The sequence below is a fragment of the Vicia villosa genome, linkage group LG1 (genome assembly GCF_029867415.1).
Source record: "Vicia villosa cultivar HV-30 ecotype Madison, WI linkage group LG1, Vvil1.0, whole genome shotgun sequence".
Taxonomy (NCBI): domain Eukaryota; kingdom Viridiplantae; phylum Streptophyta; class Magnoliopsida; order Fabales; family Fabaceae; genus Vicia; species Vicia villosa.
The window spans coordinates 840,986-854,758 of record NC_081180.1 but is presented as its reverse complement, the minus strand read 5'-3'; the positions used below and the strand labels follow the sequence as shown (position 1 = coordinate 854,758).

The 13,773-nt window shown below is 37.1% G+C and overlaps 1 protein-coding gene across 1 annotated transcript; it reads right to left on the bottom strand.

The window, feature by feature from the left end:
• Positions 1-985: 985 nt before the first annotated feature.
• Positions 986-2,146, bottom strand: LOC131645220 (uncharacterized). Its single transcript, XM_058915896.1, has one exon. It carries the CDS (start codon positions 2,144-2,146, stop codon positions 986-988), a length of 1,161 nt encoding a protein of 386 aa, XP_058771879.1.
• Between the last annotated feature and the right edge of the window lie 11,627 nt (positions 2,147-13,773).

The following is a 13,773-nucleotide window of genomic DNA, read 5'->3' as shown; positions in this document are numbered from 1 at the left end:
TCCCTCACATTAAGAATGATAGCAGGATTATGCATATCAGCTGCTAGTCTCTGCTGTGCCACCAGGAGGTTGTCTCTAGCTTCACTAAGTTGTCTTTTCAGCCCATTCAAAGGTTTGCCAAACTTCCTTATGACTGGGATTAATCTCTTTAACTTATGCCAGACTATATGCATAGGTCTACCTGACACCCTTTGGGCCCAACTTTGGGAGACAGTATGGAGGTAGCCTTCTAAGTGAGTCACATTATTCCGGAATTTGAAGTCCATGTTCCGTCTTCTATCATAAACCATACTGTTTAAACATAATAAAGCATGGTCAGAGACATGAGGTTCCTTGATTGATAAATTCCAGTCCTGAAAATTAGAAAACCAATCTACATTCCCCAGAACATGATCAATCCTAGAGTAAATCACTCCATCAATGTGCTTATTGGACCATGTGTAATATTCACCCATGTTATCCATCTCTGCCAGACCACTTCTATCCATCATCTCTCTCAAACCCCTAAATTCATATTCCAACACCAGTCTTCCACCAACTCTATCCTGAGCCTTGATAACATTATTAAAATCACCTAATAAGCACCAAGGACCCTGCAGATTATGGCTGATTCTCTCGATGTCTTTCCAAAGGAGTTTCCTCTTATCATTTTGGTTCAATGCATATATTGCAGTGATCCAAAACAAGAACTTCCCCCTACAATCATACACGCCACAGTGGAGTAACTGGTCAGTAGAGCACACCCTCTTAATGACATACTTGCTTTCATTCCAACTGAGCCAAATACGTCCGTTGTAATGGTTGTCGTAATTATCCAGATATGCCTCATGAATTCGCAGTTTATTTCTAACACAAATAGCATTATTCCTTTTAACTCTAGTTTCTATAAGAACTAAGATGTCAGGCCTAAGATTGTTGAGACGGGAGCTAATCTCAGAAATCTTAGCTGATTTATTCAGCCCCCGGATGTTCCAAGAGACTATCATCAACCTCCATTGCTCCCTAACCCCTCATTCTCCCGAGTTAGTGGATCAAACGAATTATCTTGTCTAATCTGAGGTATTCCTTCATTCACTATTGTCTTTCCTTTTCTGTGCCTTTCTATGGTAGTCCAAACCTCTGCTTCAGTTGTGGTCTGTTGAGGAATTTGCACTGAGGATGTTACCTTCTCCATTTCAGGATCATTTGGTATGGTCTTTTGCTTCCATTGCTTAGCAGGCTTTTTCTGATTGTTGTCAAGGCAGTTATGGCCAACCCGTTGGCATCTTTCACAAAATTTCGGTCTCCAGTCATACTCAACCACCTGCTTCCTCTTGTTCCCCTCAGCATCCCTAATGTTAATCTCTGTTACCGGTGCCTTTGTGATATCCATCTCAACAAGTATACGCGCGTATGAGACTCGTAGTTTATTCGCTGTGCACTCATCTGTTACAATTGGGGTGCCTAAAGCACTACCAATCTTACTCAGACTCTTCTGACCCCATAGATGAAGCGGTAGATGAGGAAGAGTGACCCAAATTGGTATCGTACGAAGCATGTCCTTCTTAAGGTCAAAGTTTGGTTTCCAATCCGTCAGAAGCATAGGCATGTTGTGAATGGTGTAGGGGCCCTTCGTTAGCACTAGATCTTTATCATCCATAGTGTGAAATCTCAGAATGAAATAACCCTCGTCGTTGAAATACATTTCCGGCAACTTCACAAAATTCCAGTTCCTTATCATAAATTGTTTCACATTGTTCATGCTCAAATCTCCTCCTAGCACATACATGATGAGAGCGGAGTCCCAGTGTCTAAGTTCAGACGCAATATCCTCCTCCTCGATCTCCACTTCCAGTTCACCATTGACGACCTTGGGCGCTACAAATTCCATCTGCAATCCATTTGTTGGATTCCGATTGCCACTAATCACATCCACCCAGAGCTTCTTCGGACTCGTTGGTTGTTCATTCACACTCTTGCTTCCTTCATCTCTTGACATTTCTCCCTGATTCGAATTCACTTGCGTAATCTTCTTCACACTGATGCTCTGCTCCATAGTTCCTGATTTGTTGCTTCCTTTCTCTGGTTCTGCCGAAGATGCTGTCGTACCATGGTGAACCGGAGGAATTGAGGCCTTCTTCGGCCGTCCCCTCCCCTTTCCACTCATGAGCGAAACCCTAGCAGAGCGTCTTCAATTACTTAATGTCATTTAAATCGTTAATATGTTTTTATATTTTATTATAAGTAGAAATATTTATTCTCAAAATATTAAGAAAATTTCCTTAAATAATTTTTTTTCTTTTGACTAAATTTTAAATTAATTTTTCAATTCATGCATTTTTTTTTCTCTTCTAAAATTTTTTATCTGTGGTAAATTTTATATATATAAAATATGATAATAAATTGTTTAATGAAGGTCAAGGTATTAGAAATATTTAGTATCAAAATATTTTACTTAATAATTTAATTTTTCTTTTGAATGAAATTTAACTTAATTTTATTTTCTCAAAAATATCTTTTATGATAAATATTATAATGAATTGTTTTATAGCTTATAAAAAAAATTGTTGTATAAGGGTCAAGTAACTCCTCAAGTCACTATTATTTTGAAGAAGAAAAAAATGGTACTAGTATTAAATTTTGGTCAATGTTTAGAACTATTTAATGCATTTGATCTATATATGAGGTTAAATACATCAAATATATCCAAATATATCCAGTATATAAGTAAAAAAATTAATATTTAATATTTTATTAAGTAAATTTAAACTTTTATGTATTTTAAAAAATATATTTTCTAGAAAGATGTAAAAATAGTTTTAATTGATTATTGTTAATGAAAAAATAAGAAAAAAAGACAAATTAAATGCAATTTAATTTAATTTTAAAAAATATTTACTTTTTTAATAAAATAATTAAATTAATTAAAACTAATTGTAAAATGAAAAATATATATTTTTTATTTATAAATTGTTACGAAGGAAATAAATCTTAAATTAAATTATTTTTTTATACTCTCTCTGTCTCACATAAGTTTTTTCGGATTCTTACACTTCAGAATCAAAAATAAACAAAAAAAATCCACAATACACAATTCAACCCATCTTTCTTGATTATTTTTCTCATCTTTAAAATCATTGAAGTAAAATATCAATAAATTAATTTAAGATGATGTGGCCCAATGGAGTTCACTTAAAGAATTCAAAGAAGGTTCATCATTAGATTTATAGTTGTTGTTACTTTAGTGCATCCTCACATAGGTATATTAACTTGAATATTTTAATTTTTTATTGGAATGGTAGTGTTTGTTGAGTGACTAAAATTTATTTAATATAGATCAAAGCTTTTCATAATGACAATCCTAGCCTTAACCCTAGTTCCATGCTAACGTGTTGTAACACCCCAAATTTTAGATTAAATTATTTAATTGATTATTTGTGAATTATTGGTGAATTTGAATGACGTATGATGATATATGTAGGATATATTGTGGGATAGTAGTAGCTTAAGGTGATGATTAGAATTATTTAGATTTAAATAATTTAATTTATAGTATTTAGATTAATAATAATAATAAATGAGTAGTTAAAGAGAGTTGAGTGAGTGCATAATGGAGATAGCATAATAGGGGTCTAGGGGATAACAAAGTAAAAGTGAAAAATAAGAGAGAAAGCAATCATCTTGTGCGATCGTAGAATTTGGAGAACGCTAAGAAGAGGCTAGGGTTCAAAGGAGGACTTTTTAGAACGTGAAGGAAGAGACTAACTTGCTAGGAATTTGATGTAAGCGGGGTGTAATCGGATTTGTGTTGATGAATTGGGTGAAATTAATGATGAGTATTGTATGATCATGTTGATGTGAAATAATTTGTGCAAATCATGTAATTGTATGTTATGTTGATGAATTGGATGTGTTGAAATGTGGCTAATGATGTATGTGATTGGGGGTTGATACATGGAATGTGAAACTATGCGTTGTGTGAGAGTTGGGGCTGTCGGGTTACTGAAAAAAGTGTTTTTCGTGTCAAAAAACAGCAGAAAAGTGCTTCTACTTGTTAGACGCTGGCCTAAGGATCTAGAGGGGGGGTGAATAGATCTCACAGAGTTTTTCGGAGTTAATTGAACTTTAAGCGAAAGCGGTTCTGAATCGACTCGCGTCTATTCCGGACCACTATTGAAACGATTGTATATGTGTTAAAACCACTAAACAGCTTGAGATAAACGATAAGAGAATACCCTATAGAATCAATATGTCGCTTTAATAAAAATCGATTAACTTCTTATATGATGAACGATGTTTGCAATGCAGTAATAGTGAAAGAAGCAAAAACACAAACACTTGGTGATAATGATCAAATTGATAGTAATTCAATGTGTGATGAATTGTGATGTTTATACAAGTTCTTAATTCACAATTTTAACACTCGAACCGTTAATCAATTTGCAATTATAACCAAATATGAACAGAACTTAAATGAAAAGATAAAAGCGATAAGAACACGATATTTGTTTAGGCAGTTCGTCGATCGTCCTCGCTACGACTACGTCTGCCCCCAATTCCAAATTGAAATTGGGAAATCTTCCATTAATGTTGAAAGCAGTTTATACAAAGAAGATAACAAAGCGATAAACAATAAACCAAATTTGTCGATCCTTTGAATCTTCTTCCCCCTTAATCTTGAGCCAGATTAAGGTCTTCCAAGAGCTTCACTTTGATCACTTTCTGCAGTGTCTTGAATTGCTCGAACACTTGTTCTTCAATCTTCACACTCAGCTGGATCCTTGATGAAGCTTCTTGATAAAAACCCCCAAAATTCACCTATCTTGGAGGACAAAATCCTCAGATTTTATTCACCAAAAACCCCACAAATCTTCACCCACTAGGAATCTTCAATTCCGTTCCATGGACGTTATCGAACTCGATCACTAACCCTCAACACAAGAATGATTATGTGTAATTGTGTTGGAGATGATGAAGAACGAAGATGAGAAGCCTTTGTGTATCTTTAAGTTGTTGGTGTTGAGAAGCAATAATGAACCTTGGACAATATATGTGAGAGCTTATCAGTTGGAGCAAAGAAAACCAGAAATTTTGGCATTTTTGATCAAATAGGTCGACCTCTTGTAGTGCTTAGGTCGACCTAACAGAGCTGCATATCCTTTGAATGTCATTTGTTCCCAGTTAGGTCGACCTGATAAAGAAGTAGGTCGACCAGAATCCACTTCAGATGCGTTTTGGGGATCTTTCCTCAGTTTAGGTCGAACTAGTTGTTGTGTAGGTCGACCTAGCAGAATGATGTGTAAATTTCTCCATTTTAGGTCGACCTGGGTTAGGAGTAGGTCGACCTGACTGCTATTTTTCTGAGTTCCTCCTATTTTACTTGTGTTGAGTCGACCTATATGCATAGTAGGTCGACCTGCTCTGTCATGAGTGACCAATGCTTGCTTTTCTTTGAGTTCTTCTGCTTGTGCCTTGTTGCTTGTATGCTTGTTGAGTTTGCCATGAATCAAAAACATCTTTGTGAGTGTGATCTTGTATTCACATACTCCCCCTTTTTGATGATGGCAAACCGGTAGTAGAAGCTTTGGCAATAAGTGGTAAAAGCTCCCCCGGACTTGTATGCGTAAGCTTAAGTGGCTGCATACTGAGCTCCCCCGTACACTCAGCTGAGCTCCCCCGTACACTCAGCATCTATCTCCCCCTTTGACAACATCAAAAGAGATACAACAAAATAGAAGAAGAGAGTAACGAGAGAAACATAGACAAAACGCTAGCATTCATAGTATAATAGATAAAAGGCAGATAGTTATAACATAAGAACCAAACATGTTTAAAGGTACACTTTAACATACATAATAATCCAAGAGATAAACAAAAGGCAATGTACAACAACATATAGCAATTGAACAAAATGATAATGAAATGAAATGCAATGATATGATGATATGATGGAGAATGCATCCTAACGCCTGCCCCTTCTTCCTCTTCCTCTTTGAAATGTATGAGGGCGATCTTCTTCAACTTGTTCCAACAGATCCAGCACAGATAGGTTGAGACTGTTGAAGCTTTGGCTTATGTTGGCATGACGATGCAGAGCAGTTTCTTCAAACTGATTCTGTCTTAGGGTCGAGTTGGATGCAAATGTCTCAAAATCGCTTTTGTGGTCTTGAACCAAGTTGTACAACGAGTGATATTGTCGTTGTTGTTCGTCATAGCGATCTTGTTGGAGCTGTTACATCTGTTGGAATTGGAGCTGCTGTGTGTCGAAGTGCTGTTGTTGTAGGAATTGCATATTTTCTAACATGGAAATGATGTTGGTTTGATCTGGCGGGGGCGGAGCTGTGTATCCCCAAGGGATATCCTCTTGTTGTGGAGGAACATATCTCCAATTTGCATCCGTATCTTGTGCAACATCTTCCATGTGGTGATCATCATCATTTGCATTGTCTTGATCAAGTCCTTCTTCTTCATTACCTGCATTGTTTCCAAACTCCGTGGGATCATCATAATTGTAAATAACCTTCCCGGTTCCCTTTTGAATGAGATAGTAGGTTTTCCTAACTGGATTCCAATGGTATCCCATAAGGGTCAAGGTGGTTTGTGAGAATTCTTGAGATTGGTGTATGCTGGTGTAGTGCAAGTGATCAAGCCTCATGCCGAAATGGTTGACAATTGTTTGAATTATTGATCCATAACACAGGGCTGTAGTTTTCTGTTGGACCTCATGAAACTTAGCAGCTAGGAAGTAAGGCCAATGTATACGCGTTCTGTTTTGCAGCAGATACATGAGCACAACTTCATTCCGTTCAATTCTTGAGTACCCTCCTGCTCTTGGTCGAATGATTCTTGAGATGACCCAATTTAGGAGCCTAGGATCTCGCTTCAGGTGACCGGCTGTTATTGTTTCATTTGGTTTGTCAAAGACAGAAGGGTCTTTGAGGATAGATTTCATGTAGGCCACATGGTCATAGTTTCCCGGTACATCCCCGTCTTCCATACAGAATTCATCACCTATAATTTTGAGACCAAAGATGCTAATCCAAGCCCGTTTGTCAACAACATGCGACCTAGAGCCCATTTTGAATCGGAAATTACAACCATCCCCTTTTGTAAATCCTGCATAGAAAGCCCTGACAGTATTTTCACAGTACGGAGTATCACACTGCACTAAGGGATGAATATTTTGATGTTCAATCAAATCAGCGACATCGGGGATATGCATGTTTTTGACAAGATTTGGATCATAGGTATATTGCTTAACAATTTTTCGTTTCATCTGCCACTTCTCAAAATTCTCCCTACAGTCAGGATGAACAAGAGCACTTACCGGTTGAGATGATGAACTAGCAACAACTTCCTTTCCCTTTCTTGATTTTGGAGGCATGTTTGTTGAGTAGGAGAGTGAGAAGGAAGATTTGTGACAGATTTTGTGCTTGAGGAATTAGGGTTGGCCGTACAAATGGAATGAAAATGAGCAAAAGAGGTAAAAGAGATGATTATGTATGAAGGGGTATGGGTCGGGTCGTCCAACAGACCCAATTTGGGAAAATTTTATAGCAGTAGGTCGACCTAATTTAGGGCTGGGTCGACCTAACAGACATGCCTTAAAAAAATGCAGACTAGGTCGACCTAAAAGAAGGGTAGGTCGACGTAACTGGGCATTTTAGTTGGTATGCTGAAAAATGACTTGTGTAGGTCGACTCAGAGGCAGATTAGGTCGACCTAAATTCCCAAAAATTGTGAAAATGCTCAATATGAGATGTGTTTATGTCTAGTTACTTGCTTGTATGTTTAGAATATGATATGCTATGATTAAAATGAAACACATACATGAGCAAGAGAGATATATGTATGAAGCCACTATAAGCATGTTAATTGATAGCATATTATAACATCAATGATATTTTTGGAAGTGAACAACAATCACGTTACCGCCTTCTCAATATGTAGGTGTCACCGTTTAGTGGAAGCCTTCAGTCAATGTGGAATGATGCCTGGCTTGATAATGAACTACATCGGTACAATTTCACATCAACCTCTTTACCTTTCTCATCTTTGTCTAGGTTAGTATTTGTTGCCATAGGTGTGTCAATCTCCTTCGCTTCACTCATTCCAAATCTTTTGAGCAGCTCTGTACAGTATTTAGTTTGACTTACAAACGTTCCATGACTGAGTTGCTTGATTTGTAGGCCAAGGAAGAAATTTAGCTCACCCATGAGACTCATCTCAAATTCACTCTGCATAAGCTTAGAAAAATCTTTGACAAGTTTTGCATTAGTCGACCCAAATATAATATCATCTACATAAACTTGGACTAAGAGTACATCTTTATCTTTTCTTTTAATAAAGAGAGTAGTGTCAACTTTACCCCTAGAGTACCCTTGACTAAGAAGAAATTTGCTCAAACGTTCGTACCAAGCCCGAGGGGCTTGTTTAAAACCGTATAGAGCACGTTTCAGCTTATAAACATGAGTTGGATACATGTAATTCTCAAAGCCGGGTGGCTGAGCAACATAGACTTCTTCATTTATATAGCCATTTAGAAAGGCACTTTTAACATCCATTTGGAATAGTTTGAAGTCTTTAGAACACGCATAGGCAAGTAAGAGGCGAATAGCTTTGAGACGTGCTACAGGAGCGTATGTGTCATACCCCAAAATTTGCCCATGCTATTTTTCATACATAAAACCAAATCAGAAGACAAAGCTCCAAAACACACTCTCCTATACAAAAGCTCTGAATTAGGGTTTGACTAATTCGAGGGAAAATCATTGAATCAAGGGCTCAAGATGGTTCCATAGGTTCACCAACATCCCAAAGTATACCCATATAAAATTTCAAGTCAAACAGAACAAGTTTGGTCCCTCAAATCATGATTAGGTCAACAGTCGACCCTCAAGGGCAAAACAGTCATTTCAAGTCAAGATGCAGTCAAAGTTCAAGATATTTGGTCAACAACATCCTCATAACCCTAAAATCATCATTTGATCAAGGGTTGATCATGATGATGCAAGGAAAGATCAGAAAAGTCAAAAGTCAAAGGTTACTATTTTGGGCATGAACTGAAAAAGTCAACCAAACTTTGAAAATTCACCAAATATTCATACTTCATCAGAAAAATTCCCACTAAAGCTCATTTTGAAGGGAATTCATTCCTCTATCCAATGGTCCAAGAATCAGGGCTCATAGGTCAATGGTTTAAGAAATATGGCTTCATACATTATAGGTCCTTTTCAAAAGTCAACAAAAGGACACTTTTTTCAAAAGGACATAAAATGAAAATGGAGAATAATTTTGATATAAGACCAAAGACACTGGTTAGAGGACTCTTTAAGATTTCTAAAAAAATCCTATAACACTTCAATACCTCAAAAATTGAGAGAGGTAGACCTTATCAAAGTTGGACCGTTTTGAAGAAAATATGAAGAAAAAAGGTTCAAAATGAATATTTTTCAAAGAAGCCCAAGTTTTGTGATCCAAACTTGTTCCAAGAGGCCATCCACGACCCATGGTCCATTCAATCCTTTTTTGGTATTTATTATTTATTTTATTTTGAATTTAATCATTTAAATTCAATTTAAATTGAATAAAAATATTAGAAATATTCAAAGATTTTATTTGGTTCCAAATATGATCTAAAATCTCACCAAAAAAATTAAAAGCAAATCTGTTGGATTTCATTCAAGGGATAATTGGCTAAATTTGGTATCAATGTCGCAAAGTTTCAATCAAAATTCAATAAAAAAGATTTCATACTCAATCATACCAATTGCAAAGATTTGGATCAATTTTGATGACCTAATGCATCCATATAAATGCATAAAGATATTCAGAAACAAGAGGACAAGGTTTTGGACGAAAAATCTGCAGCAAGAGCCATAGCCAAGAGCTTGAAAATCTCATAAAGAGTCAAATTCGGTTTCAAGATTAAGGAAGCTCTCAAACAAAGTGAAGGATCAAATCATATTCCTTGGAGTCTTCTGAAGCTATTGCAATCATCACTGAAGCGTGAAGCGCCAAGAGCCACGTCCATAAGTATCACGGTTTGCAAGTTTATAATTTGAATTGATTTGCAATATTCATGCATCATGGACGTTATTCAGTTGCATAATCATGTTTACATCAATGTATAGGACGTTTCTGGACTGTTAATTCATTGTTTATGGGTCTATGTCGTAAACTGCCATGGCCGGATCCTAGGGTTTCGGTTTAGGGATTTTCGTTGCAGGTTAAATCGGGCCGAATTAAAGCCATCCTTGAATTCGTGACGACGATACGAGTTCAACCGTGCTTTCTTTTTTGGATTTTCATGCCCGTATGAGGTTTTGCGATTTGCAGGTGTATAACCATGTTCCAAAAGCGATTGTCAAAAGTTTCAGTAATCCAGTGAAGAAGATGAAGCCCAGGCGCGCTGATTTTTTCGTTTTAAATTTTATGTGATTTTTGTTGTTAATATTACAGTGGTTATTGAATTCATTAGCAGCAATACATCATGGTACGATTGGCAGGGAATCACGTGCGTTACCCAACGAGACGGGGTTCGATCCCCAGGTCTCCTTGTTATTTTTTAACAAATTATTTGGTTGAAGATTCAGGGTGCCTCACGCGCAAACGCCTATCGTAGGCCTTCAACATGAGCCTTCAGATTTCTTCCCATGCCAGATCCAAGGGCCCAGGAGCGAGCCACATCATGTCTCACCACAGAGCCAACCACACCCAATCGTACCAGCTAAGTTTGTTTTTCTTTTCTTTTTATTTTTATTTATTCAATACCAATTCTATTTAATTTATTTTTATACCAAATTTTCTTTTAATTTCTTTTTTCCTTTTTCATAAAGTCACAACCATTTATTTTAATAAAATGTATTTTATAATTAAATAATTAATTTGATTTAGTGCTAATAATAATTGTTATTTGATTTAAGTAATTAAATGATTAATTTAATTTAATTGTTTAAATATTTAATTAGGTTAACATTGTTATTAATTGATTAAAATACGTATTAGGATTAGACAATTTAATCGAAAACCTGTTTTGTTGATTTAGCTAATTAGGTTGAAAACCAATAATCAATTTGGTTTTTTTTATTATTTATTAATCATGGTTAACTTGTGCCCTAAATCAGGGTTCGTGAGGTTTATCAGTAGATCATTCATACACTAAAAATATTTCTTTTGTGCCTTTTCAGGATTATCAATATGGTTCACCCCAATAACGCGCCACGTCGAATTCAAAAGCTAAGTCCCGATTCAACCCTTGTTCTCTTTGTTTATCTTCCCTATTTTTTTATATATAATTAGGGTTTGCTATTAAATATCAATGAACTGCCTATACACTCACGCCTTGTTATTTCTTCTGTCAATTCTCTGATGGTCAGAGTCAATGCTTCAGGCAAACCTTTGCCCACCAACCCTGGCAGAGCAAATGCAGCTAAGTATTCTTTATTTATTTACTTTTAATTTCTTTATTCTTTGGTTTTAGAGTTAATAAAGTTTGCCTCCGAACCTGATAATGCACTCACCCCCCTTCGTGTTTATTTTTCCTTTTCCAATTTTCAGGCTTAGCTAACCAGTCAAAGCTCGAATGTTCGGTAACCTTGAAGTTCATCTTTTTTTTTTATTTTCTGTTTAATTATTACTTATGTCAAACCCTATTAAGGGATCCGCTGGTTACAATTTCCCTCCCCCATATCTGTTTTTGATTATATTATTTAAATGCGTGGTTAGTAATCCTAGGGAGTGTAACTTTTGAATTGAACATAGAATCACTAAATCTATAAGATAATATATTTGAATATAATCACATGATTGGTGCACACACGCACCCTTTTGGGGTAACCTCTCTGTTGCCTTGTTGCCTTGTTGCCTGTTGCCTTCGTGTTTTTTTTTGCAGAATAAGCCACGTCCCTCGAATTCGAAGATACCTCAGCCATGTTGCCTCGAATACTAAAGGTCATACGACCCTAAATGATGCTGCCTTCGATACACAAATATGACCTCGACCCTCGGAAGTTGCCTACGGAAAAAGGCTGAGGTATCTTCTAGCTGCCTACGAAATGGCTTATTCTGATCCTTGCCTCAGACTACCTGCCCTTCTATGGCATGGGACAGTCTTATGGCAAAGGATGCTTCGATGACCCTTCAACCTCCAAACGAAAGGCTTCCTGCCCTCTTATGGCAAGGATAGACCCTTTCATTCTGAAAGGCAAAAAGAGACCTATTATCTGAGTTTAAGGTAATTGCCCCTAATTGCCTTGCAATGCTCAATTTTCATATTCTTTTTCACAATTCTTCAAAAAACTGGCTACGCTCATTTACGAGCTAAAGTCCACTTTTTTCTTTCATCTACATTTTCTAAACAAACGAGCAAGCAAAGCAATTAAGAGCCCATGGAAAACCATGGATGCAAAGGGTGCCTTACACCTTCCCTTTGCATAAATTACCCCCCGAACTTAGATTTCTTTAAAAAGGTTTTTTTCTGTTTCTTTTTGCCTTTCCGAATTTGTTTGGATAAAATAAAAGTCGGTGGCGACTCTTGCTTACCGCGACATTTCGATCGATAAAAAGTCAGTTCACCGTATTACAGAACTGGCGACTCTGCTGGGGATTTTTCGATTAAGAGGGGTTACCTTAAAAGTTTAGGATTCACTTAAATGTTTTCTATTGTTTGTTTTGCTTGCTTTACTTTTGCAGGGCTGTTTTGGGTATTCTGCTGTGTGAAAGATCCTAACCCGGATCTGAGTACCTTAGGTATGTGGCATGAGATCAGGGAGACTGTACGACATGTATCGTTATGGTTGAACTGGTGGCCACCGTTAGTGCGACACTTTGGTTTGTCCTGATGGCCCTTGAATTTGATCGAGGAGACATTTGGCTACCGCGTGGTGTCATGAGCACTAATTCGCCTTTAGAACCTTAGTTGAACTTGACTTTGGCTTATAAGAAGTAGCGAGATGGCTGGCTTCGGATTCCTGACTGAAGCCGGTTGATACTCGATGCTACACTCATTGAGATTAGACTCAAGGGATGCTTTTGGCTGGCCGATTGAGTGCTATGTTGAGACAATGCCCACGAGAAAGATCAGGGATATGAGCACCATAGAACCTGGTTACTTTTTAGGACAGGTTGAACCAACTAAACAAAAGGAAGAAGGGTATAGACCTATGAACTTCATGCAAGCCTAACCATAAGGCAAAATTGTATGACTTGTGTGACTTGCGTGACTTGTTGGTGTTTGCTGCTAACCTTCGTTTCCTTGCAGGTTTTGTTAAAAGGACTTGTTTGTCCTTACTACCCCACACTATGCCTAATGAACCGCATTCGCATAACATCCATGACATCATGACATCATAAGCATAACATGATTTAACTAACCCTTTCAAGGATCTTAGGAATTTAGGGCGCACAATTTCAGGTGCTCTTATCAAAGACTGATCTCCCATCAAGGGGCAAGAGGATTTATTTCCCTCTGGCCACGTACCTTCCAATTCAAAGACACAGTACCAATCAAGGGGCAAGAGGATTTATTTTCCTCTAGCCATGCATGTTCAAATTCAGAAGTATCCCGAATCAGAGGCGATGACCCACTCGATATGGTGAGCTTGATTCTCAAAGAAAGACGTGCAAAGACAAAATTCAGATTTCTCCAAGACAAAGACGCGACCAAATCATTTTCTAATGTTGCTAACTAAATGCCTAAAGATCCTTGAAAGCATTGCATTTGCATTCATAACATCGCATAACAGGTTTCTTACAATAGGTCTCTCATCCTTCCTCGCTGTTTATTTCAGCATC

Excerpts from the sequence above, each read along its gene's own strand:
- LOC131645220 (XM_058915896.1), bottom strand. The coding sequence starts at position 2,146 with ATGAGTGGAAAGGGGAGGGGACGGCCGAAGAAGGCCTCAATTCCTCCG.